The 24,868-nt window shown below is 54.5% G+C and overlaps 2 protein-coding genes across 3 annotated transcripts in view; both read left to right on the top strand.

The window, feature by feature from the left end:
* Nectin2 (nectin cell adhesion molecule 2) overlaps positions 1–10,660 on the top strand; it is a 33,671-nt gene extending 23,011 nt beyond the window's left edge. Inside the window, exons 6-9 of one of the 2 annotated variants that reach the window (XM_006994874.2) lie at positions 4,555–4,708; positions 7,116–7,179; positions 7,336–7,422; positions 9,550–10,660. In XM_006994874.2, coding sequence (XP_006994936.1) covers positions 4,555–4,708; positions 7,116–7,179; positions 7,336–7,422; positions 9,550–9,813 — 569 coding nt within the window. In that variant the 3' untranslated portion in view covers positions 9,814–10,660. Of the gene's footprint in view, positions 1–1,261; positions 1,963–4,554; positions 4,709–7,115; positions 7,180–7,335; positions 7,423–9,549 lie in introns of those variants that run through there. The other variant, XM_006994875.3, reaches the window with a different exon arrangement.
* Positions 10,661–12,388: 1,728 nt separating this feature from the next.
* On the top strand, positions 12,389–23,800 carry Tomm40 (translocase of outer mitochondrial membrane 40). Its single transcript, XM_006994873.4, has 10 exons — positions 12,389–12,519; positions 12,630–12,908; positions 13,573–13,640; positions 14,208–14,300; positions 16,640–16,741; positions 16,824–16,929; positions 21,796–21,918; positions 22,016–22,092; positions 22,192–22,294; positions 23,261–23,800. Exons 2-10 carry the CDS (start codon positions 12,635–12,637, stop codon positions 23,398–23,400), a joined length of 1,086 nt encoding a protein of 361 aa, XP_006994935.1. The 5' UTR covers positions 12,389–12,519; positions 12,630–12,634; the 3' UTR covers positions 23,401–23,800.
* Positions 23,801–24,868: the final 1,068 nt, after the last annotated feature.

The raw sequence follows: 24,868 nt of genomic DNA, 5'->3' as shown, positions 1-24,868 counted from the left end.
GTTATGACAGCCCACGGGACTCTTGTATTGCGAGTCACGTGGGTGGGCGGCGAGGCTTCCAATCCCCTGTGCTGTTGGCCTCCCCACAGGAGGGGAGGGGCTGTGGGAGGTGAGCATGAGCTAGCCAGGAAGGACGCAGGGGACCTTAGGAAGAGCTGTGTGACATGGGGGAGGTGATTTGAGACCTCCCAAGCCAAGAGGATAGACAGGTATGCTCAGTGCCTCACACTACTTCCCCCCACCCCCACATTGGGGGCCTAAGTGGGAGGGAACAGAGGGTCTCTACATACACCGGCCTCTCATTCTGTACCTCTGCATACAGGGGCTGCATGTTACTGGCTTTATTGTCTTCTGTTGTTTTGAGGGAGAGGAGGAGACAGAGTAGCCTCAAATGTGGGGTCTTATCTGAGCTTCCCCAGAAGATGTAATTGCAGGTCACAGAAGTGGGTTTAATTCTGGGTGTTTGGTATAATGCTGGAGGTGGAATACAGGGCCTTGAACATGCTAAGCAAACAAATGCTCTACCACTGAGCCACACCCCAGCCCCTCACTGGGGGATTCTAGGCAGGAGCTCTACCACTGAGCCACACCCCCAGCCCCTCACTGGGGGATTCTAGGCAGGGGCTCTACCACTGAGCCACACCACCAGCCCCTCACTGGGGGATTCTAGGCAGGGGCTCTACCACTGAGCCACACCCCCAGCCCCTCACTGGGGGATTCTAGGCAGGGGCTCTACCACTGAGCCACAACCCCAGCCCCTCACTGGGGGATTGTAGGCAGGGGCTCTACCACTGAACCACATCCCCAGCCCCTCACTGGGGGACTGTAGGTAAACATTCTACCGCTGACCAGCATCCTCAGCCCACCAACACTTCCCCCTTCCCAGCGTTTTTGAGATAGTCTCACTGCGTGACCCAGGGCAGCCTGGATGACATGGTCCTCTTACCTCCCTCTCACAAGGGCTAGGATGGCAGTCCTGTGCCACCACGCCTCGCTGCAGTCCTCAGTTCTGAGAGCGACGTAGGTATAGATAGTTACCTGGGCAGCATCGGCTGACAGCCTCTCCTTATCTGGTGCCCACCCTGAGGTGAAGGGTCACACACACCCCTTCCTCTTCCTCACCTTCCTCCTCCCTTCTCCCAAGCAGTCACCTCCTAAGTTCTGGTCACTACCCTGTGTCCTGGGTCTCCCCCATACCCCCCTCAGATGTGTCCACTTGACTCCCTCTCCTTCTTTTTCTCTCTCCTTCCTTTCTCCTCAGACACCCCCCAGGCCTCTCGAGATGTGGGTCCGCTGGTGTGGGGGGCCGTGGGGGGAACATTGCTGGTGCTGCTTCTGGCTGGGGGGTTCCTGGCCTTCATCCTGCTGAGGGGGAGGAGGAGGCGGAAGAGCCCTGGAGGAGGCGGAAATGATGGCGAGAGAGGATCCTATGATCCAAAGACTCAGGCGTTTGGGAACGGGGGCCCTGTCTTCTGGCGGTCAGCATCCCCCGAGCCCATGAGGCCAGATGGCAGGGAAGAGGAAGAGGAAGAGGAAGAAGAGGCGAAGGCAGAGGAAGGTCTCATGCTACCTCCACACGAGTCACCTAAGGACGACATGGAATCTCATCTCGATGGCTCCCTCATTTCTCGGCGGGCAGTTTACGTGTGACCCCACGATGTAGACACTGGACACAGAGAAGCCAATTCCCACCCCCGCTGCCAACCACACCAACGCCAGCCAGCAACGGGATGGCTAGGGACCGGTTGGACTGGTTCTTCTGGGGCACACTGGAGTTGGAAGGCCACCTCCCCCGTTTCTGAATGGAGGACAAGTGGAGCCACACACCAGACTATCTCCAGGCCCTCATGAACCCCAAGAGCGCCATGGTGCACACTCAGGACTCCTCAGAGCTTGCTTTCGGCCCCAGCCTGGCCCTGGCCCCGAAACACTCAGGAGCTAATAAATGCCTTGTCAGAAAAACTTGGGGGTGTTTTGTGGTACATCAGACCCCTCTCTCTGTGTCCTGGGGAATGGGTGGGTGGGACAGAGACCACTAAGTATCGAGCCTTGGAAAGAAAATTTGGTGGGGGCCCAGATTGGGAGATGTCACACCACGTGTGCCCAAGCTCCCCAGAAGCTGCTAGGATTTAGACTGGGTCCCTGACTTGGAGGCTCTGAGACATGAGTGTGGGGAAGGGGGCTTGAACTCCTGGATCCCAGGACAGGTGGGGAAGCAAACTGGCTTCAGAGCTAAGTTTCTCAGGAAGAGAAAGGCTAGCTACCTTGGTCCTGAGTTCTAATGATCTGTGGGGTAGGGGTGGGGGTCCCACACAGGTCTCCTTTCTCTGTTGTCGAGGGCCCTAGGAATAGAAAGCTGCTTCTCTCTGTATTTGAGGACCTTGAGGCTAGAGACGTAGGTGCCAGGTGTTGGCAATACCCAGATGGTCCCACCTTGATGTCCTCACAGCGGCCCGTCCTGGGTGGCTGTCTCCCACCCTCCTGGCAGGATTTGGTCCTGTGGGGGTTACCAGGAATTCTGAGAGGCCTCACCACACTCATACCACATACACAGCACAGATATAACACACAACACACACACACAACATACATATACAGACGCACATACTCCTCCAGCTAGCAATCTTGACTCCAAGGGTCCCAAAGCATCTGCCCCTGGGAGAAGGAGGTGAGCTTATCCCCCCCCCCGTCTGTGGCCTCTTGGGACACTAGGATCAGATGACACCTTCCGGGTGGGTGGAGTAGCCAGGAGGCTTGGATACATGCACTTCCTCAATCAGTAGTCATAGATCCCAGAATGCCAAGCCTGTGTCCGCCATGCTGGGGACACCAAAGTGGCCCAGATCACAGCCCTGTCCTGTGGGAACGTGGCCAGCCAGCCAGCAACAATGACAGGAAGGACTGAGTGTCTGAGGTGGCCTTGTGTGCTGCGCTCCAGCTCGCTCACCCCTAACCCCGGCCCAGCACACACACTGGAACCTTCTGGAGGATGCCCCGCAGGAGAGCGGATGCTAACTGGGTCACTTCCTCTCCAAGTTCGGGAAGCACATTAGCTACACCAGTGACACCTCTAGTGTTTTGCATCCTTGTCTGTCCTGGGCATTCATTGAGGGGGGGGGGGTGTGCCATGCTCTCAGTCATGGAAGGCTGGGCTGGGGGGCGGCGCCATGCTCTCAGTCACGGAGGGCAGGGCAGGCAATCTGCTTGACTTCTGCTTGCGCACAGATCCCCCTTCTGTGCCAGCTTACGTGTCCGACCCAGGGCTACGGATCTAGTGAGGAAACGGGCCCTTGCTCCAGGACCTCCGCTGTTAGCTAAGAGGAGGCACCCTGAACAATGGGGAATGGGAAGTCGTGTGAGGTCTCCTGATGGGCCAGAAAACATGACGACGTTCCCATAGTGAGAGGTTCTGCTCCTGACACCACAGCATCCACATCCTTCCTCTCTCCTCTTCACTCTGTCCCAATACCACAGTCTCCTTGCTGTTCCTGTTTGTCTTTTGTTTTTTACGAGACAGTCTTCAAATGCTCGCTGCCAAGATTGGACTGGAAACCTCTTCCTACTGCTTCTCCCTTGTGTGTGGAGGTTGTTTCGTTTGAGACAGTCTTGGCTATGTGGCTCTGACTGTCCTGGAATTCACTGTGTAGCCTAGACTGGATTCATACTCTCAGCAATCCTCCTGCTTCAGCCTCTTGAGTGCTGGAATTATAGGTGCCCCTAAACTGTCACAACTGGCTCTCCTTGTTCCTTAAAAATATCCCGAGGCTGTCCCGGGATCTTTGCACTGGCTATTTCTCTGCAGTACACCCAGAGGTCTCAAAATCCCCCTTCACAGATAAGCCCTGTTTGCCTGGCTCTGGGGGTCCGCATTCTGTCACATCCTTGTTCCCCTTCCCACTCTGTAGTGAGTCCAGTTCCAGCTTGACCTTAGATGGCATCTGCTTGTTTGCTATCGGCCAGGGCCAGCCTGAGCTACCCTAAGACCCTGAGCATGAGGATGGGGACTTCGTGCATTTAGTTCACTTGCAGATCTCTTCCCATCCGCACAGATCAGGTGGTCCTGGATCAGGAGCACAGGGGCAGTTGGATGGAGCAAAGCCCCCGGCCATGGTTGAGTGGACAGGCAGAGGACGTGCTCAGGCATAGAGCGCTTGCCTAGCACGCTTGAGGCCCTGCATTCAGTTTCCTGTACAGACAAAGGAGACAAGGCAAGAAGGCAGAAGCATGGGCTCAGCCTGGGCTACACAGTGAGACTCCGTCTCTAAACAATCATTGAAAAGTCTGGCAAATGTGGGATGTGAGGAACGGGACTGAAAGCTGCAGCTCTGGGTTCCTCTTTTTTTTTTTTTTTTTTTTTTTGGTTTTTCAAGACAGGGTTTCTCTGTGTAGCTTTGCGCCTTTCCTAGAACTCACTCTGTAGCCCAGGCTGGCCTTGAACTAACTCACAGAGACCCGCCTGGCTCTGCCTCCCGAGTGCTGGGGTTAAAGGTGTGTGCCACCACCACCCGGCCTGAGTTCCTCCTAATGAGCCCTGTGCTGTCTTTGTCCTAACAGAGTCACCCAGCACAGCGGGAGCAGGGGCCACAGGCGGCATCATCGGAGGCATCATCGCCACCATCATTGCCACTGCAGTGGCTGCCACAGGCATCCTTATCTGCCGACAACAGCAGAAGGAGCAGAGGCTTCAGGGGACTGATGAGGAAGAAGAGTGAGTGATGGGATCCTGAGAAGTGGCTGGGAGGAGGGATGTCAGAGTTGGGGAGCACAGGGTGGGGACTGAAGAGGAAAATCACAAAGGCAGTGTGGGGCGGAGACACCATCATAAATGGCTGGGTTCTTCCATGCGGTGGTGAGGAAAGACTTTTCTCTTCCTCGGTAAGTATGGGTATGAGAAGCTGTCCCTGAGATGTCATCAGAGCCCAGGCCCCCACCGTCTTGTTGCTCCACCTTCCCCTGAGCTTCAGCTGCTAAGTGTGGGTTCCCATCACTTGGAAGGTAGAAGCCGGAGGATCAGAAGTTCAAGGTCATTCCCCCTCTGTTACATGACACTGTCTCAAAAAACAGCAATACAAAAAAAGAAAAAAGGGTGTACAGGCCCAGGGAGAGTCAGGTGGTAAGAACTTGAGTTCCCTACAGTATTTATTAAAAATAAGTAAATAAATCAGCCAGGTGGTGGTGGTGCACACTTGAAATCCCAGCATTCAGCGGCAGAGGTAAGCAGATTTCTGAGTTCAAGGCCAGCCCGGTCTACAGAGAGAGTTCCAGGACAGCTAGGGCTGTTTTGGGGGGAAAAAATATTTTTATTTTCTCTGTGTGTTTGCTTGGATGTATGTCTGCACTCTTATATGTGTGCCTGGTACTCTAGAGGGTCGTGAGTTGCCATGTGGGTCTCAGGAATTGAACCTGTGTCCTTTGAAAAAGCATTAAGTGCTCTTCAGGAGCCACCTCTCCAGACCTTCATTTTTCCTACACTGTGGACCAGACTGACCTCAAACTTGCAGAGATCCTCCTACCTCTGCCTTCTAAGTTCTGGGAGTAAAAGAGCGCAGCTCCATGCCTGGCTCATTGTCTACATTTTATAAAACTGATATTATTATTGTGTGTTTGTGCACATGGACATAGATGCCTTGGCCTTGGCCTGGGTGTGGAGGCCAGAGGTCCTTTTTTGTTTTTGTTTGTTTGTTTGTTTTTTGAGAGGGTTCTCCATTTAGCCTTGGCTGTCCTGCAATTTGCTCTGTAGACCAGGCTGGCATCGAACTCAGAGATTCCCCCTACCTCTTCCTCTTTTCCTGAGTGCTGGGATTAAAGGTGTGTGCCACCACTGCACATCTTAAATTCAGGTTTTCAAGACCTTTATCTGCTGAGCCAACGTGCTTGCCATGTTTATTGTTGCTTTGTTTTGTTTTTAAGATTTATTTACTTAGTTGGATGGTGGTGGCACATGCCTTTAATCCCAGCACTGAGGAGGCAGAGGCAGGCGGATCTCTGAGTTCAAGGCCAGCCTGGTCTGCAGAGCAAGTCCCAAGACAGGAGGGATACATAGAGAAATGTCTTGAAAACAAAACAGGAAGGGCTGGAGAGATGGCTCAGAGGTTAAGAGCACTGGCTGCTCTTCCAGAGGTCGTTGAGTTCAATTCGCAACTACCACATGGTGGCTCACAACCACCTAGGATGAGATCTGGTGCCCTCTTCTGGCCTGCAGGCATAATGGAGGAAGAACACTGTGTACATAATAAATCTTAAAAAAAAAAAAAAAGAGAAAAAGTGAAAAAAGAAGATATTCTTTTGTGTGTGTGGGTGTGTGTGTCTGTGTCTGTCTCTGTGTATGTGTGTGCCCTCAGAGGCCAGAAGACCTTGACTCTGAGAGCTTGAGTTACAGGCTGTTGTGAACCCCTAATGTGGGTGCTGGGATCTCAACACGGGTCCTTTGGAGGAACAGCCAGTGCTCTTGCCCACTGAGCATCTCGCCCGCCCCCTTTTAGAAGTTTAGCCCATGGCTACCTTGAGCCCCTTGTGTGTGTGCGTGTGTGAATGCTATCTAGTTAGAGGTCAAAGGAGTCTCTATTTCCGCCATCTGGGTGTCAAGTCATCAGGTTTGGTGACAAGTCCCTTCACTCACTAAACAGTCTTACCTGCCCCATTATGTGTCTTCCCTCCGTGTGTGGATACACACTTAATCAAGTATCTGTTACTGGACATGTTTGTACGTAGAGAGAGCAGAGGGCAGCCTTGAGTGGCATTCCCCAGGCTCCATCCACCTTGGTTTGTTTTTGAAACAGGGTCCCACTGTGTGGCACTCGTCGCCTGGAACTTACCATGTAGACAGAGCTGGCCTTACACTCAGCCCCTCCTTAGTGCTGGGATTACCCGTGTGTGCCACACACCTGGCTCACTTCTGTGAATGAGAATTCTTCCCAGAGGGGTCTGGGATGCCAGGACTGAGTCTCACTCAGTTTGACTCCCTCGGAGCACTGGGGTGGGGGCAGGGATGGTGCTGAAAACCACAGGAAGAAAAACAGCCTTTTGGCGCTGATCCAGCAAGTGGCCAGACTGAGGTGGGGAGGGGGGTTGCGCGCTAACCTCCCTTGATCTGACTCCCACCCCTGACCCTGCAGACTGGAAGGACCTCCCTCCTATAAGCCACCGACTCCCAAGGCCAAGTTGGAGGAACCAGAGATGGTGAGATGTTCTTCTGGAGCTCCAGTTAACCTGCCTCCCTTCCCACTTTTCCTCCCTGGGGTCCATCCCAGAAGGGGGCTGTTGGGCTGGGTGGACAGGGCTGGTTGGGAAAGGCCACTGTGAGGGGTCCTGACGTACCCTTATGTCATGCCACAGCCCTCCCAGCTCTTCACACTGGGGGCCTCGGAGCACAGCACAATGAAGACTCCATACTTCGACGCCGGTGTCTCTTGTGCTGATCAGGTGGGAGTTTCCGGGTAAACAATGGTGGGTTTAGGGCTGGGTTAAGGGTCAAGGCGGGATTGAGTGGAGTGACTCAGAGCATCTGAGTAGCCCAGGGTCTGTGCCTGCGGCAGAGATACCATCATAGAGCCATTTCCCTGGAGTCCCCTCTATGGTGGAGACAGGATTCCCCTGGGGTCCCCTCTATGATGGACACATCCATTCCTCCGGGGTCCCCTGGATGGTCAGAGTCAAAGGAGGCCAAAGCAGCTTGAGGTTTAAACTTGATTATCACTCAAGGTTAAATAAAGACTGAGGTCAGGCTCGGCAGTTCCTGTCTGTGATGCCGACACTTGGGAAGCTGAAGCAGAATCACCAAAAATTTGGTGGCTTCAACCAACCTGTGCTGCGTAGTGAGTTCAAGGCTAGCATGAGTTAAAGAGTGAGACTTTGTTTCAGAATAGCCAAGAAGAGCAACAGGATTGAGGACTTCCGAAGCTTGTCTTGTGGTCTTGAGGACCAGAGCTGGAGTTTGAATTGTCTGTGACTGAGCATTGAGGGTCAGATACCTTTTTCTGGCCTTTGTACGTACACACGCAGACACACGCAGACACAGACACAGACACAGACACAGACACACACACACACACACACACACACACACACACACACACACACACACACGGTGAGAAAGGATTGAAGCCGAGCCTGGTGTGAAGACAAACACCTGTAATCTCAGTACTTGGGAGGGAGTCTCAGGCACGATTACCACTGTTTGAGCCCAACCCATGCCACATAGTGAGGCCATGATTGAAAAAAAAAAAAAGTCAAGCTGATCACAATAGTGCATTGTCCCAATACTAAGGAGATGGAGGCAGGAGGATCAGGACTTCAAGGTCATTCCTGGCTACAAAGTGAATTTAATTAAGGACACCCTGAGCAACTTGAGACCTTGTCTCCAAACAGACCAAACAATTGAGGTCAGGCCGGGCTATAACTGGGTTGGTACAGTTTGCCCAGCATGCACAATGCCCTGGGTTCAATCCCAAGCACTTTGTAACTGTGGTCCTAGACCTGTGCTTCGAACCCTTGGGAGGGAGGCAGGCAGATGTCTGGGAGTTCCAGGCCAACCTGGTCCACCAGAACAGTCAGGGCTATGTAGAGACCCATTCTCAGAGAAGAACAACAGAGGGAAATCAGAAGTCCAAGGTCAGTCTGGCTACATAGTAAGTTCAAGGCCAGTCTTCTATACAGGAGACCTCGTCTCAAAAAAAAAAAAAAAAAAAAAAAAAAAAAGAGGCTGAGCGGTGGTGGTGCATGCCTTTTTTTTTTTTTTTTTTTTAAGTTTGTAATTATATTTATGTACAGAAAAGTTAGCAGTGTACATTTAACCTGATCTAGTGGCGAGTTCATTGGCCTTTGCCTTTTCCAGGGCACGTGCCTTTAATCCCAGCACTCACTGCTTGTTAAGAGCACATTTGCTGTTCTTCCAGAGACCCGAGTTCAGTTCTCAGCATCTGTATTAGACAGCTCACATTACTCCAGCTTCAGGGGATCCGCGGCCTTCCTCCAGCCTCCTTGAGTACACATGTGATGTCCACACATACCCATTTAAGAAAAAAGAAGCCAGGTTTGATGGTCACACCTTTAATCCCAGCACTTGGGGGCAGAGGCAGGAGGATCTCTAGCCTCTGTGAAGCCAGCCTGGTCTATGCTGAGTTCCCCATCAGTCAGGACCACACAGTGAGACCCTATCTGAAACAAAACAAAACCAACAACTGCTGGGCATAGTGGCCTATGCCTTTCATGTCAGCACTCATGAGGCAGATCTCAGAGTTCGAGGCCAATCTGGTCTACAGAGTGAGTTCCAGGGCAGCCAGCGCTACATGGCAGACCCCAGTAGAGGTCAGATGTTCTTGTGTAAGGATGTGGGTTCAGGGATGAGGGAAGAGGACTGACGCAGTGAGGAGGTCAGTGCTGGGTATGGGTGTCCACACCAAGCAGTTCAGCCCAGGGAGAAAGGATGACGGGGTAGCTGAGTCTGGTCGGCATGGGGCAAGGATGGCTGGAATCTGGCCAAGGGGCAGATCAGGGACAGTATCCTGAGACTGAGGTGACCTTGAATCCCTGCTTGCTCTCCACTTCTAGGATATGCCTCGGTATCATGAGCTGCCCACCCTGGAGGAGCGGTCAGGGCCCCTGCTCTTGGGGGCCACGGGCCTGGGACCTTCTCTTCTGGTGCCTTCAGGACCCCCCGTTGAGAGGGTTTCCCTGGGTCTGGAAGACGAGGAAGACGAGGAGGAAGACTTCCTGGATAAAATCAACCCTATTTATGATGCTCTGTCCTACTCCAGCCCCTCCGACTCCTACCAGGGAAAAGACTTTTTTGTCTCGCGGGCCATGTATGTGTGAGGCGCAGGGGCTCTGACCTCCCACCTTTCACCCTTGACCCCTCAGCTTTCCACCAGTGACCTGGGACACTCTGACTTGCAGCCAAGCCAGGGTCAGCTGTCTGTCACCCCTGCAGTCCACCTATGTCTTGTTTAGTGGCTCCGCCATGACCTCCAGCTTACGATTTCTGACCCAGATAAACCTGCATGACTGGAAACCTGGAAATTTTATCTCCCGAGGCAGGGAGCTCGGACCTCTGCATCACCTCTGACCCCTCAAGGACTCCTAAGACTGTGCCCCTCTGACCATGCCACTCACTGCCCACCTCTATCTCAACTACCCACGCAGTCCCAAAGAAGACCTTGGACTTGTCCTCAGGCAACAGAGTCCCCACAGGTCTGCAAAGAATGGGGTCAGGGGTTCCCTGCTGCTCAGACCTGAGCCCTCCAGGCAGCAGAAGCCCACCTGACCTCTCCCCATCCTCCTCCCCAAAGATGAAAAGGAGAGGACTCCCCAGGGTAAGGTAGGACCTCCCCATCTCCACCCACTCCTGCGGGCAGGAATCTCAGGGTTCACACCCTCTCCTCATCACACGGTACCCCAGTTCCTGTCTCCAGAGCATGAAGCCCAGGCAGTGCTGGAGGGGAGAGCCTAATGCAAGTGTGCCTTGCCACCCCAGGTTTGAGAGATTTCCTCTTATTTAAAGACTACTGAAACCTTTGAACCCCTACCCAGTGAGAGAAGTACACATCCCTCTTTAGGGGGAGGGGTGTGTGTGAGATGGGGCATCTGGGCATCTGGGTTGGGAGTTTGGGCAACATTATTTTGTAAGCATTTCCTACAAAATATGAGTTTATACTTTGATAAAGTCTCGTGTTTTCTGTGAGAAGTGAAGGGAGTGGGGTGGGCTAGGACATGAGGGAAATGAGAAAGGCATGGAGCCTCAAGGCCTCGGCGAGCTATAAGTCAACACAAGATAGATTCCCCCCAAAGACCACAGGTACCCCAGAAACTGATCATAGTAATAAGCAAACCACATCAACTAAAACAAAACGATAAGGCAGAGCCAGGCGGATCTTTGTGAGTTCGAGGCCAGCCTGGTCTACAGATCGAGATCCACGAAAGGCACAAAGCTACACAGAGAAATCCTGTCTTGAAAAACCAAATAAATAAATAAATAATAAAACAAAACAAAACGATAGGGTTGCAAGAGGTGTCTAACATGCACACTTGAAAGGAACGGCTACAACAGCTGCCTAATGATTAACAGCTCAGAGTCATGGAAACAGACATAAAGATACCAGTAACCGGCCAAGAGGGGCCAATAGCAAATAACAGGTTAAGGGCACCTGAGAGGCTGAGGCAGAAAGATCGCCTACAATTCAGGGCCAGATTGGAATTACATAGTGAGTTGGAAAGGGGGTCATTAAAAAAAAAAATAGGTCATGAGGAAAACATTTCCAACGAAGCCCTAAGGCGTAACGGGTAACGTAGCTAAATGAATGAGCCAGAGGCAAAGAGATGAACAGGGGCTGTGGGTATACTGGGTAATAGCCAGGAGGCAAAAGATTCCAAGACGCCGGGCAGTGGTGGCGCACGCCTTTAATCCCTGCACTCTGGAGGCAGAGGCAGGCGGATCTCTGTGAGTTCCAGGCCAGCCAAGGCTACAGAGCGAGATCCAGGAAAAGCGCAAAGCTGCACAGAGAAACCCTGTCTCGAAAAACCAAAAAAAAAAAAAAAAAGAAGAAGAAGAAAAAGATTCCAAGACAAGACGGTTAATCAGAGAGAGGCCGGAAGGAAGGACGGTGCGCGTGAACCATGCAGAAATGGGCTAAACCGGGTCGAGGAAACGAAGCGCAATGAATGGGGGACTGAATGCTGGGTAATGGGAAAGGAATGAATGGGCCAAAGATAGAAGCCCGGGTGACGCGGGGCAGACGGCATGACGGGTAACCACAGGGGTGGGCGCACGGCAGCTGTTGCACGGGGAGGGGGAAGGCCGGCCTGGAGGGCAGGCAGAGGCAGGGCAGCGTCCACAGGACCGATTTCAGGTTTCCCCGAGGCACTGCGGGGAGCGGCAGCACTTCCGGCTCCCCCCTCGGCGACCCAGCCCCTGCACCGCGGGGCCCGGCGGGGCGCGAGAGCTGACCTTGCTGCCTAGCAGCGTCTGCGGCGCAACGCACCTCTGCCCACGGCCTTTGACCCGGGCCCCTTAGCCAATGAGCTCCCTAACGGAAACGTCACCGAGGTCGGCCCCCCAGACGTGCTGTGGCCAATCAGCACGCGGGCTGAGCCGAGCCCCGCCAATGGCCACGGCGTCTGCTAGGGCGGGGCTCCGCGCCCCCGGGCGGATGGTGGGGCAATGGGCAAGTAGGCGTTGCAAAGCGAGCGGGATCGACGAATGGCGAGGCCGCTCCGGACCCGCGGCGCCGCGAACCAATGGGCGCGGGGCGTGCGAGCCAATGGGGAAGGCGAGGGAGCCGCACGGCCCGACGGCGAGCAGAAACCAATAGAAATGGCAGCTTCGGCGAGAGGGGCGGTACTTCCTGCCAGAACTCCAATGAAAAGTCCTGCTTCTAGGGTAATGGGCGGGGCCCGGAGGACGATGCACCAATGGGCTCCAGGGGGCGGGTAGACAGCCGCGGCGGCGGCAGTGGGTTCGGTTGCGCGTAGCGCACGGGGCAGGAGCGGAGCCCAGGCCGGGAACAGGCGCCGCCGCCGCCGCCGGTGAGAGCCGGGGCCGAGTGGGTGGGAGGGGGCCGGGTCCGCATCCGGGGGTGTGTGTGCGCTTCCGTGTGTGGGCCCTGACCTCTGCCCTCTGCCCTCTCCCCTCGCAGATACCATGGGGAACGTGCTGGCTGCTAGCTCTCCTCCCGCAGGGCCCCCGCCGCCTCCGACGCCGTCCCTCGTCGGGCTGCCGCCGCCGCCGCCTTCGCCGCCGGGCTTCACGCTGCCGCCGCTCGGGGGCGGCCTGAGCACTGGGTCGAGCGCGGGCCGAGGCTCAGAACGGACTCCCGGGGCTGCGGGCAGCGGCGCTGCGGGGGCCTCGGACGATGGGGGCTGCGGCTGCCTCCCCAACCCGGGCACGTTCGAGGAGTGTCACCGGAAGTGCAAGGGTGAGGGGTGCCGGGCCCCGATCGCCCGCGGGGAGGGGGAAGGACCCCCGGAGGGAGGTTGGCGCGCGTCGGTGCAATCCTGGAACAGAGTGTTAGGGGTTGAGGATGGGGTGGGACGCTGGGACCTTGAACTCGGGGTTTCGGAACTGCAAGCGGTTGGTGAACTCCCTGGGTGGGGAAGAATGCCACAGCGGGAGAGAAAAGTCCTGGACACTGAGAGCCCCGGGACCAACCCCGCCAGACTCCTTAGTGTGATCAGGAAAGGAATTATGGCCCAAGGTCACTGTGTCAGCAAGGTGTTCCCCAATGTTCTGTGAGGGGTGCCACCAAAGGGCTCTGGATCCCGGCCTAGAATCATTTTGATCACAAAGGAGATACACTTTTATCTTTGATACTGAAATATGTGTCAACTTATTAAATACTTGGAACAGTTCCGTGTGGTAAGGATCCCCATTGTAGGGATGAGGGATTTGGCAAGAAAGTGAGTTCCCTAAATTCAGGTGATTGCACTGGGTTTTAGAAACAGCCAGAGGGCCTAGCCCTGTTCACCAGGCAGAGTTTTCTCTAGTGGAGGGATGTTTCATGAGATGTGGGTCTCTGGAGAGAGCTGGGGATGGGAGGGAAGGAGGGGAGAATTTGGGGTGACAGCATCTCTCTCCTGCAGAGCTGTTTCCAGTTCAGATGGAGGGTGTCAAACTTACAGTCAACAAAGGGTTGAGTAACCGTTTCCAGGTAAGTCTTTCTGGCGCCTGGACCCTCCAGAGATCATAGCAGATCCCCTCACTCTCTTAGAGGACTGGGCTTTGGGGTAGGTAACAAGATTTAGATAACAACATTCCAGTGGCCCGTGCTTCAGATCCCAGCACTGGCAGGGGCTGAAGCAGGGAGATCCTGTCCCAGACCCGCCTTGGGATGCCCCTGTATCAAAACATAAAAGGGAAGTGAACAATAAGACTCTCATACATTCCAGGATGATTACTCAAGGGGAGTGGGAAAGTCTGGGTTTGGGGCCCCAGCATTCAAAGGTACCCCTTACCCTGCAACTTCAAGCAGGGGTGCAACCCTAGCCCCACTTGTCTCCCAGGCAGCCTCTTGATCTCATCAGGTCAGGCCTGGTGTTCGTTTTGTTTATCCCCCGGGTTGGTACCCTGGGCATTGATGCTGCTAAGCGTGGCTTGCCGCCCAGTGTTCGCTTCCCAGCTCTACCCCCCTAGTTTTCATCCCCAGAACTCGGTCTTTGAATCTTCAAGTGGATAAGCCAGCCTTGCCAAGACCCCACAACTCACTCTCTTCTCCCAGGTGACCCACACAGTAGCCCTCGGCACAATTGGGGAGTCCAATTACCACTTTGGGGTCACGTACGTGGGGACGAAGCAGCTGAGTCCCACAGAGGTAAGGTTCCTTCTGGTCATTCTTCTGGCGAATTCTTCCATGAAGGGAATAAATGGACAAGTGACAGGCTTGGGCCTTGGAAGGGAGGAGGTGTTGGGACAAGCCAGGTATAGGACCTGGAATGTCAAATTCTGTGCTCGGATGTCCTCTAGGGGGCGCTGGAGAGCCACAGAAAGGTTGGACAGGGGAGGAAAGCAGGGTCAGATGGTATGGGTGTGCTGCTCATGCTGCCCTGGCAGGGGGCGGATGGGGGACGTGGAGGCTTCAGGAGGGCTGGACACTGGTGCTGAGTCTGCTGGTGTTACCTGTTGTGTTTTTGTTTTTGGAGACAGTCTCATGCCCTGGCTGGGCTTGAGCTATGGTTTAGGATGATCAGTCCTCGTGTCTTTCCCTCCCCAAGTGCTGAGGTTTCAGGGATAAGTAACCATGTGCTGGGGATCAAACCCAGGGCTTGCTAGACAAGCACTCTTACCAACTGAACTATATCCTCGGCCCTTACCTCTGCGCTTTCGTGTAGCATGCACCTGTGCAGGTGCCTCTTCCCACCTTTGCGTTTGCAAGGGCCAAAACAGAACATCTGATCTGTAGCTCACCATTTGTGCTGAACTGGCTGGCCAGCCAGCTCACGGGACCTACCATCTCTGCAGTGTTGGAGTTACGGGCATGAGCAGCCATACCTGGTGCTTATGCAAATACTGGGGATTTGAACTTGGGTTCTCATACTTGCATGTAGGAGAGCTCTTACCTATCAAGCCCTGGCTGGACTAGAACTCTATGTAAACCAGGCTAGTATTCCACACCGGGGCTCTCTTGCCTCTGTCTCCCAAGTGCTAGGGTTAAAGATGTGTGCCGCCATGCCTGGTACTTAAACTCTCCATTCATTATTCCACCATCAGCAGATCAGAAGGTCCGGCCACTGTCAAGGAATGAATGCCTCCTGCAGCTGCCTTAGAGTAGCGCGGGGACCCGCTTGGCACCGCCCATCTGTAGCAGCCTCCTAGTGTTCTGAGGCAGAAAGTCTGAGCTGCACTCTGACTCCCATTTATTTGTGTGTGGGGAGGCCTATGAGGGTAGAGGACAACTTCCCAAGAGTCATTTCTTTGGTTTCTCCTCGTGTGTCCTGGGGATTAAACCCATGTCCTCAGGCTTGGGTGACACCCTTCCTACTGAGCCGTCTCATTGGCCCCTTGAGATGTGTTTGGAAGAGTGGAGGGGGTGGTTGTCTCAGAGTCAAAGCCTGGAGATTGAAGTCCCCAGGTAGGGGAAGCGAATGGCCTGTAATAGTTGGAGAAGAAGTATGTGATTATGGCAGAAAGGATGTGACACCAGGAACAGGACACTGCCGTGAAGGTGTGTTGTCAGTCAGGAAGCAGAGCCCGCCGACAAACGAATTCAAGCCCAGTGAGTGTCCTGCCACCTGCCTGTCACACTAGCACTTGGGGAGGCTGTGGCAGAAGGATGAGGAATTGCAAGACAGCCCAGGCCACATAGCAAGACCTACTTCCGTAAATAAGCAAACACCCACAAACCAAAGAGCAGGCTGGTGGCCTAGACCTGTAATCCAGCACTCAGGAGGTCACAGACATCCTGTGCCGCGTGGCTAGTGTGCTGGCTAGTTGAAGTCACCTGGGAAGAGGAACTTCAGCTGAGAACATGCCACCGCAAGATTGGCCTGCGGGGCATGTTCATGAGTGGGCATGTGAGGGCCCAGCTCACTGTGGCGGTGCTACCCCTGGGCTGGTGGTCCTGGGCACTGTGAGAAAGCTAATAAGCAAACCAGTGAGTGGCACCCGTCTGTGGCCTCAGCTCCTGCCTCTGTTCCTGCCATGACTTCCTGCCCTGACTTCCACTGCGAAGTGGAGCTGCAAGCTGAAGTTAGCTTTTCTTCCCCGTTAGCTTTTGGTGCTGGTGTTTATCTCAGCACTGGAAACCTTAATTAAGATAGTCCCTGCAGGCAGCTCTGAGTACGGGAACCCTATCGAAAAGAGAAGCAACAACCGGGCGGTGGTGGCGCACGCCCTTAATCCCTGCACTTGGGAGGCAGAGGCAGGTGGATCTCTGAGTTCAAGGCCAGCCAGGTCCACAGAGTGAGATCCAGGACGGCCAGGGCTACAGGGAAAACCCCTGTCTTGAAAAACTTAAAGAAAAACAGAAACAGTAGTGACAGAAGTGTTGGGCTCACAGTCCAGTAGTTCCCGGGGCGCCTATGTTGCTGAAGTGACCCAAATGGGCACGGCCTGAGCCCCGAGCAGGAGGGATGCCAGTGCGGTGCCCAGAGTCCAGGCTTCCGGCTGTGTTCTTCACACCGCCTCTGACCCCTAAGCTGCTCTGGCCCACAGGCGTTCCCCGTGCTGGTCGGTGACATGGACAACAGTGGCAGCCTCAACGCACAGATCATCCATCAGCTGAGTCCAGGCCTCAGGTCCAAGATGGCCATCCAGGTGAGTCCTGCGTGGACGTGTGGCCTGTCACGCTCCCAGAGGCTCCCTCATGCATGGCCCTCACACTGCCCCTCCCCCACAGACCCAGCAGTCGAAGTTCGTGAACTGGCAGGTGGATGGGGAGTACCGGGGTTCCGACTTCACAGCTGCGGTCACCCTAGGCAACCCAGATGTCTTGGTGGGTTCAGGTAAGAGGTGGGCGGGGCTTACGGGTGGTCATGAGGCCTTCATCTAGCTCCCCTTTCCCAACAAGGCACGTGACTTTGTCTCTTGGAGTCTCCCACGCTTCCCTCTGAGAGGTAGCAGGGTAGGAAGGCCCAACACTTGCAAGGCTAAGGAAGGGCAGTCATGAGTTTCTTGCAGCCATGAATCCCTGCCTCAAAAAAAGAAAAGAATAAAAAGCAAAACCAAAGCCAGGTGCGGTCACACCTGTAATCCCAGGACTGGGGGGGTCAAAGGTCAGGGTTGGAACCTTTTTGAGGAGGGTCCATGATGCTCTTTGTTTTGTTTTGTTTTTTACTTTATCTGGTGTATGTGCCAGCATGTGTATGCACTCGGAGCCGCTTGCCCGTCTGCCCAGCCATTGAACGCCTGTGTTCGGAGCCTGCCCCATACAGTGTATTTGAGCCCTGGTGATGAGATAGTGAGCAGAACTGAGCCCGCCTCTCTGGGGAGTGCCCATCCCAGCAGGGACCTCCACATAAAGAGCCCATGGAGATGACTGTGTAGACTGGGGTGTGGTTAACGCCTGCCTAGATTCAGCAGGGAGGTGCGCAGGGAGGGCATGGCGTGGTGGTAGAGTGCTTGCAAGGTCCCGGGTTCTGGTCCCAGCACCGTAAGAACAATGACTTTCTTGAGGGGCTGGCCTGGGATTGAACAGAGCTCTGGCTGCCTGTCTCCTGGGTGGAGGGATTAGCGTGTACCACCATACCTGGCAAATGGACATTTTACCCCCAAGCATTTGTAATGTTGGTACAAGTATTAAGGCAACTCCAGGTAGTTAAAAGGGAGGTTTATTTGGGGTAACTTACAAGTAAAGGGATAGGTTACAGGATCCGGGAAGGGTGAAGTGCAGTCCAGCGGTGTTCTCTGGAGAAATCTGCTCAGTCCACCATCCTGCATCCAGGATTACCAGGAACCAGGAAAGCTTGCACATTCGGATCTCAGGTCTTAATGGCTCCCGTCTCAGTCCTGCCTCGGGGGCTGGTCATAGGTCGGCGTGACAGTTACTGGAAGCCTCACTGCGGGTAGTACTTTCAGGTCAAAGATAGAACAGCTACCCACTACAGTACAATGTATTTGTTACTGCTAGGACGAATCGCATTCAAAGTAAGTTAAAATGATTGCTCTTTGCCGGGCGGCAGTGGCGCGCAAGGCAGAGCAAGGAGGATCTCTGTGAGTTCGAGGCCAGCCTGGTCTACAGAGTGAGTTCCAGGACAGCCAGGGCTATACAGAGAAACCCTGTTTGTGGGAGCCCGTTCTCGGGTTCCTCGTGGCTTTACCCAGCAGGTCCAAATAGAGGATGATCAGGACCATGGGCCTGAGTGCAGGTGTCTGAGATGGTCTGCACTTGGCTGTGCTGGGGGAGGAGGTCTTTTGCTCCACCCCTTGGCGTCTCTATAAAAACCCTGGGCCAGAGACAGTTGGGGCCCGTTGAAAAAGGTTCCAGGCCCTCTCAAGGCTATCCTTTATTTTCTATCTGTTTATCTCCGCGATATTCTCCACAATAAATCCTTCTATCTAATATTTCCAGCTGATCGCACTCAAGAAAACTCTGGGGAACTGTGGGGGTGGTGAGTAAACACCCCACACCTGTTGAAAAACCAAAAGAAAATGCTGTCAGCTTTGATCAGACTGGGACCTGGTGGGACCTTCCTGAGGCCTGCTCTTCTTACCTTGGCTCTTACTAATCCTGCTATCTCAATTTGGATGATTCTAGACCCTTAGGACCACTAGGGTTGATCCGTTTGCTTGAAGGACGCAATTTTGTTGATCCCTTCTGAAGCGCCAGGCTTCATGACACTCATTTACGTATTTGCAGTGCTGAAGCTGGAAGGGGGAGGGGCTCAGTGTGCTAGGCAGGGGCTCCACCACTGTACCACACCCCCAAACCCTCACCGGGGGTTCTAGGCAGGTCCACCACTGAGCCACACCCCAAACCCTCTCCAGGGATTCTAGGCAGGGGCTCCATCACTGAACCACACCCCCAAACCCTCTCCGGGGGTTCTAGGCCAGGGCTTCTACCTCTGGGTGGTACCCACTAGAAATTCATTTAAAGCTGGGTTTTTGGCCTCAGGATGTAACTTTGGCCAGACCATTAACCATTAACCTGCCCTCCAAGTTGTATGCATCAGAAATATCTTCATACATGCAGAAAGACTTCATTTGGGAACTGCTGCTATAGTCAAAACTCCTGTCCCGATGGCCTCCTGCAGAGGGGACCAGTGCAGACAAGCTTGGTAGGAAAAGGCCCGGCCTCCTAGGGAGCCTGGGATAGAGGAGGTCAAGAATCAGGACTCAAAGGGCTGGAATGGGTCTCAGGGTCATTGCACATGCTTGAGACTGGGCTCTGTTCATCGGCAACACCACAGAAACTTCCGGGGACTGGGACAAGGCTCCATGGTAGAGCACCTGCCCGCTGACTGCACGCTTGCCTAGCGTGCACAGAGCCTGCAAAGCGGGTAGCGGGGACACACCCCAAATCCAGCACTTTCCCAGGTCCAGGGTCGTCCTGGGCTACTTCCTGAGTTCAGATTCACATCAGCCTGGGTTAGAGAGGCTTTTGTTTCAACCTGGCACTTGGGAGGCTGGGGCAGGAGGATCCTCAAAAGCTCTGGGCCATTTAGGGTCGAAGAACAAGGTGGGCCAGCAGGGAGGCTTGGCAGGTGAAGGCGCTTGCTGGCCATGCCTGGGTTTGCTCCCTGTGAAGACACACAGGAAAGGAAACCAGCTCCAAAAGGTGTCTGGTGACCTGTGCACATGTGCACACTTGCACGAGCACCTTGGTGTACATGCTTTGACAACTGCTCATGGGGGCGGGGAGGAAAATCTCAAGTAGAATGCAGTGGCGCACGCCTAAAATCCCCAGCCACTTGGGAGGCCAAAGCAGAAGGATGACCACCAGTTTGAGGCTAGCCAGAGCTACATAGCAAGATCTTTTGAATTGGGGTCTCTTTTTTTTTTTTTTTAAAGATTTTTTTATTATGTATACAATGTTCTGTATGCCTGCATGCCAGAAGAGGGCGCCAGATCTCATTACAGATGGTTGTGAGCCACCATGTGGGTGCTGGGAATTGAACTCAGGACCTCTGGAAGAGCAGTCAGTGCTCTTAACCTCTGAGCCATCTTTCCAGCCCGAGACCCTGTTTTTAAGAGAGACTCAGAATCGGCCAGCACTGGCTGATTTTCTAGAGGACCCAGGTTAAATTCTCAGTATCTACATGTCAGCTCGTAACCACCTGTAACTCCAGTTCCAAGCAATTTGAGAACCTATTCTGGCCTCGGTGGGTACCATGTGCACATCACAGGGACACATGTGCAGACAAAACACCCATAAATCTTTTTTTTTTTTTTTTTTTTTTTTGTTCTTCGAGACAGGGTTTCTCTGTGTAGCTTTGCACCTTTCCTGGGACTCACTTGGTAGACTGTAGACGAGGCTGGCCTGAACTCACAGAGATCGCCTGGCTCTGCCTCCCCAGTGCTGGGATTAAATGCGTGCGCCACCACCGCCTGGCTAAAGATTTATTTATTTTTATTTTGTGTGCATTGGTGTTTTGTTTAAAATAAATCTTAAGAAAAAAAAAATTTAAGCCAGAATAAAGCCAAAGCTGGGCTGTGGTGGTACCTATAATTAGGCTGAGGCAGGAGGGCCACACGCTGGGCTCCTGACTGGAAGAAAAAAGCTACAAACTCCTAAGAGGAAGTGCTGTAATTCCGAGACTTCAGATTCAGCCCATTAGGAGAGGGCTGGGTAGGACAGGTCTGGGTCAGGTCTGGAGCATGCCTTGTGGATGTTTAGCCAGCTGGGTTGAGGGAAGGCTTCAGTGGCTGGCTGTGTCACAGAAGAGGACAGAGCTCTATTTTGAAGCTGGGGCCAACCCCTAGGGTACCACAGGTAATTGCGAGGGCACTGGGGAGCTATGGCAGGTTCCCAGGAGAAAGCACTGTCGTCAGGTTTGTGCTTTGGTGAGAACCCCTAGCCTCTGGGTGCTGTGGATGATTGATTGATTGATTGATTGATTGATTGATTGATTGATTGATTGATTGATTGATTAAAACAAACACTGGCCAATAGTCAGACAGGAAGGATAGGCAGGACTAGCAGAGAAGAAAATTGAAAGAACAGGAAGGCGGAGGGGAGGAGACACCAACCTGCCGACCAGGGAGCATCATGTAAAGGCAGCAGGTAAAGCCACGGAACACGTGGCAACATATAGATGAACAGAAATGGGCTGAGTATAAGAGTAAGAGCTAGACAATGGTAGACCTGAGCTAATGGCTGAGCAATTTAAATAATATAAGTGTCTGTGTGTTTATTTTATAAATGGGTTACAGGACTGCCGGGGCTTGGAGAGAAAAACTTCAGCTATGCCTGGGTGTGCTGTGGGGTCTGTTGGGGAGGCTGTTTGTAGAGAAATGACTTGTGGGGGACAGCGGCACCCCAGTTACAGATTATTAGAGACGCACTTGGGGATGGGTTAGTACTTGTTCCCAGTAGCCCCTACAGCTGTGGGGGAGGGGTTCTGCTTTGAAGATTCTGTGTGTAGATGGCCACTCATAGGACTGTGGCTCTCAGTTTCCTCTCGGTGGTTGATAACGGTGGTCAGAGGTGTGCCCGAATTGGGTTGATCCTGTTCGGAAGCTGATGAGCCCATGGCACCTGCCTCTGTCCTAGCCATGGTCACACTTCTCAGAGCACACCCAGACCCTGGCTAGGACTCTGACGCACCCCTCACCCCCTCCCAGAGAGGCAGGGCAGGAGGAGCCCCAGAATGGCGTGAACTGTTTTGAGGCCTGGTCAGGATGCTGGAGTCCGACACCCTTTCCTCCTGCAGGAATCCTGGTTGCTCACTATCTCCAGAGCATCACGCCATGTCTGGCCCTGGGGGGAGAGCTCGTCTACCACCGGCGGCCTGGAGAAGAGGGCACTGTGATGTCTCTAGCTGGGAAATACACACGTGAGCCTGGGGCGCACTTGTGGTCCAGGGAGGGCTGTGGGGTTCCAGACGCCCGCATCCCCTTGATACCCAGCCTCCCCCATCTCTGTTCTCCTAGTGAACAACTGGTTGGCAACAGTAACCCTGGGCCAGGCGGGCATGCATGCCACTTACTACCACAAAGCCAGTGACCAGGTGAGCTGGAGGGAGTGCCTGGGTTGTGGTCCTGTTGGTGTACCCAGGAGCCCCACTGGGCAGCTCACGTGTGTGCCGGGGCCTCCCTCCCTCCCTCAGCTGCAGGTGGGTGTAGAGTTCGAGGCCAGCACCAGGATGCAGGACACCAGTGCCTCCTTTGGGTACCAGCTGGACCTGCCCAAGGCCAACTTCCTCTTCAAAGGTAAGGCCTCTTCAAAGGTAAGGAAGGCCTCAGTTTCCCTTCTGGAGCACAGACCCGGAGGTGACTCAGCTGCCTGTGTGGTGGAGGCCTTGGGAAATAAGGAAGGTGACAGTCTGCGGGGGCCTTGTACACCTCCAAATGACTCGGGGCCCACCCTGGCACATCCGGTGTATCAGGAGCCACACTTAAATCCTCCCCAGCTCATCTAGCAAGCTCACCCCCTTTTGCACTGAGTGAAAGGCAACATGGGGAGCTTCTGGCCCTCCCCATTCCCTCTTGCCTTACTGAGGTTTGGTTCTGTTGCTGTGATGAGACACCATGACCATAAACAACTTGGGGAGAAAAGAGCTTATTTTGGCTTACAACTCTCAGGTCACACTCCTGTCACGGAGAAATCGGGGCAGGAGCTGATGCAGACTGCTTGGAGAGTGCTGCTTACTGCCTTGCTCCTCGTGGCCTCCTCAGCTCGCTTGCTTATATGCCCCATGTCTACCCCCCACCCCCCACCCCCGTGGTCCCACCCACAATGAGCTAGAAAGTGCCCTGCAGGTCCAGAACCTCATTCTAGGTAGTAACCCAGTCTTTTCAAACTTGGTTTAGGATGGCCACAGTTCACTTTGGGGCCCATGATGTTGGTTGATGATATGTTGGTCTGCTTGTGACCCCATCACCACGGTCCCCTGCACTTAGGAGCTGACTGAGTCCAGCCCTGCTGCCCTTGCCCCGTTCATCCTGTCCCTTTATCTGGGGATACCTGATCTGGCGCCCAAGCCCTAAGGGTCTCATGCACTTTTACGTTCAGGAAATCTACCATTCCCAGAGACCAGGGGTCCCCAGAGCTGTAGAGGAGCAGACCCCAAGAGCTGCTTGACGGGACAGCATGTACTTGAAGGTCTGCTGTGGCTACCCATAGAGGTGACCATGCACACCGACCCACCCAGTGTCTACCCCACTCTTGGCCCACAGGCTCTGTGAACAGTAACTGGATCGTGGGCGCCACGCTGGAGAAGAAGCTGCCGCCCCTTCCCCTGACACTGTCCCTCTGCGCCTTCCTGAACCACCGCAAGAATAAGTTCCTGTGCGGCTTTGGCCTCACCATCGGCTGAGCCCGCTCGCCCTCCTCTGCAGACCACCACTGGGCCGGCCGCCCTCCCCTCCTCTCCCTCCCTCCTGGGGTCGGGGCAGCGGGAAGGAGGGGACCCACCCTACGCCCGAGGATCCCCAGCGCCAGGGGACAGTGTCCAGGGGGCCTGGGGTCCCGGAGGGAGTTCTGGAATCGGAAGGGCACTCGGTTATGAGTGCCCCGGCAGAGGCGGCTGGCAGGCTCTGGGACGGAAGACGCGATGTGACGTCCCTGTCCTCCCGGGGGCAGCAGAGGAGCGCCCGGCCGCCGGTCACTTTCCCCTCCGCCCCTCCATAGAAATCATGTTTATAAGTTATGGAAGAACCGGGACATTTTACAGAAAAAACTTAAAAAACGAAAAATACACGTGGAAAAAAAAAGGATTTGAGAGGCCTAGGTTTTCTCCACTTGCTGAGCGCGGCCGCCAGCAGGGGGCGCCGCGGGTCCAGGGTGCACGGGATCGGTATAAGAGAGGCCTGGGCCAGCGTCACACCCGCGAGCCAGCGAGCGGCTCTGGCGGGGACATCACAGGCCTGCCCTCACCAGGAGGGTGGCTCCAGGTCACTCGCCCCTGTGCGGCCTGGCCCTGAGAGGTGGCAGAGGACTTTGTCTCTACAAACAGGGTGGGGGCAGGGAGATGGGGATCTGGAGCCTTCCTGTTCCAAAAAGGGCTGAGGTGGTAGCTTGTGGCGACTTTCTCCCGCTGGGAAGGTCAGAGGTCTTGGAAACTTCAGGAAGAAACAAAGTTCCTGGAAGAAATAAAGCACAATACAGAAAGCAGCTCTCGGGAAGGAAGGGGCCCTTGGACCTTCCCAGACTAGAACAAAGGAAGTGAGATGCAACTGGGCCTCACGTGTCAGGCAGGTGCTGGGTCACCAAGTGCTCTCCATTCCGATGGGGTGTGCAGTAAGCAGCCCCAAACTGGGTGGGTCCTGCCCTGGTGGCTGGGCCCGCAGGTGCTTCTGGCACCCTACTGCAATGCACAGACTCAGGCTGGTTGATGCTCCTGTGGAGAACACCAAAACCCTTTCTCCTGTGTGGTCTAGGGACCTTAGCTGGCCAATGGCGCTGACCGTTAATAACCCATGGAAACCATCTCACCACACCCACTTCTGGCCAGTGTTCTCTGAAACCAAAGCTAACAGGCCTAGGCTTGGCCAGGCCCCCTGTACCCTTTTTGGAATAAGGAGGTCCCCTGTTGCCATCCTGCAGATTCATGTGCCTGCCCGGTCCAGTGCCAAGCCTTAACTGTGGGGCTCCCCTCCTGCCGCCACCCTCTCTGGGCAGCAGCGGGGGCAGGAATCTGGTGGCCCCGGCAGGGCGGTGCTGCTGGCAGGCTCGCTGGTGGTGTGTGCTGGTGGTGTGCGAGCCTTGGCCCCACAGGAGGCAGCCCGGCTGCAGCGGCTTTCTCGCTTGTTAGCACGGGCTTTGTTCTGTTGCCTAAGCTCATC

Source organism: Peromyscus maniculatus, chromosome 1 (assembly GCF_049852395.1).
Source record: "Peromyscus maniculatus bairdii isolate BWxNUB_F1_BW_parent chromosome 1, HU_Pman_BW_mat_3.1, whole genome shotgun sequence".
NCBI lineage: Eukaryota > Metazoa > Chordata > Mammalia > Rodentia > Cricetidae > Peromyscus > Peromyscus maniculatus.
Note: the sequence above shows the minus strand (reverse complement) of the source record. Positions and strands in the feature narration are given on the sequence as shown.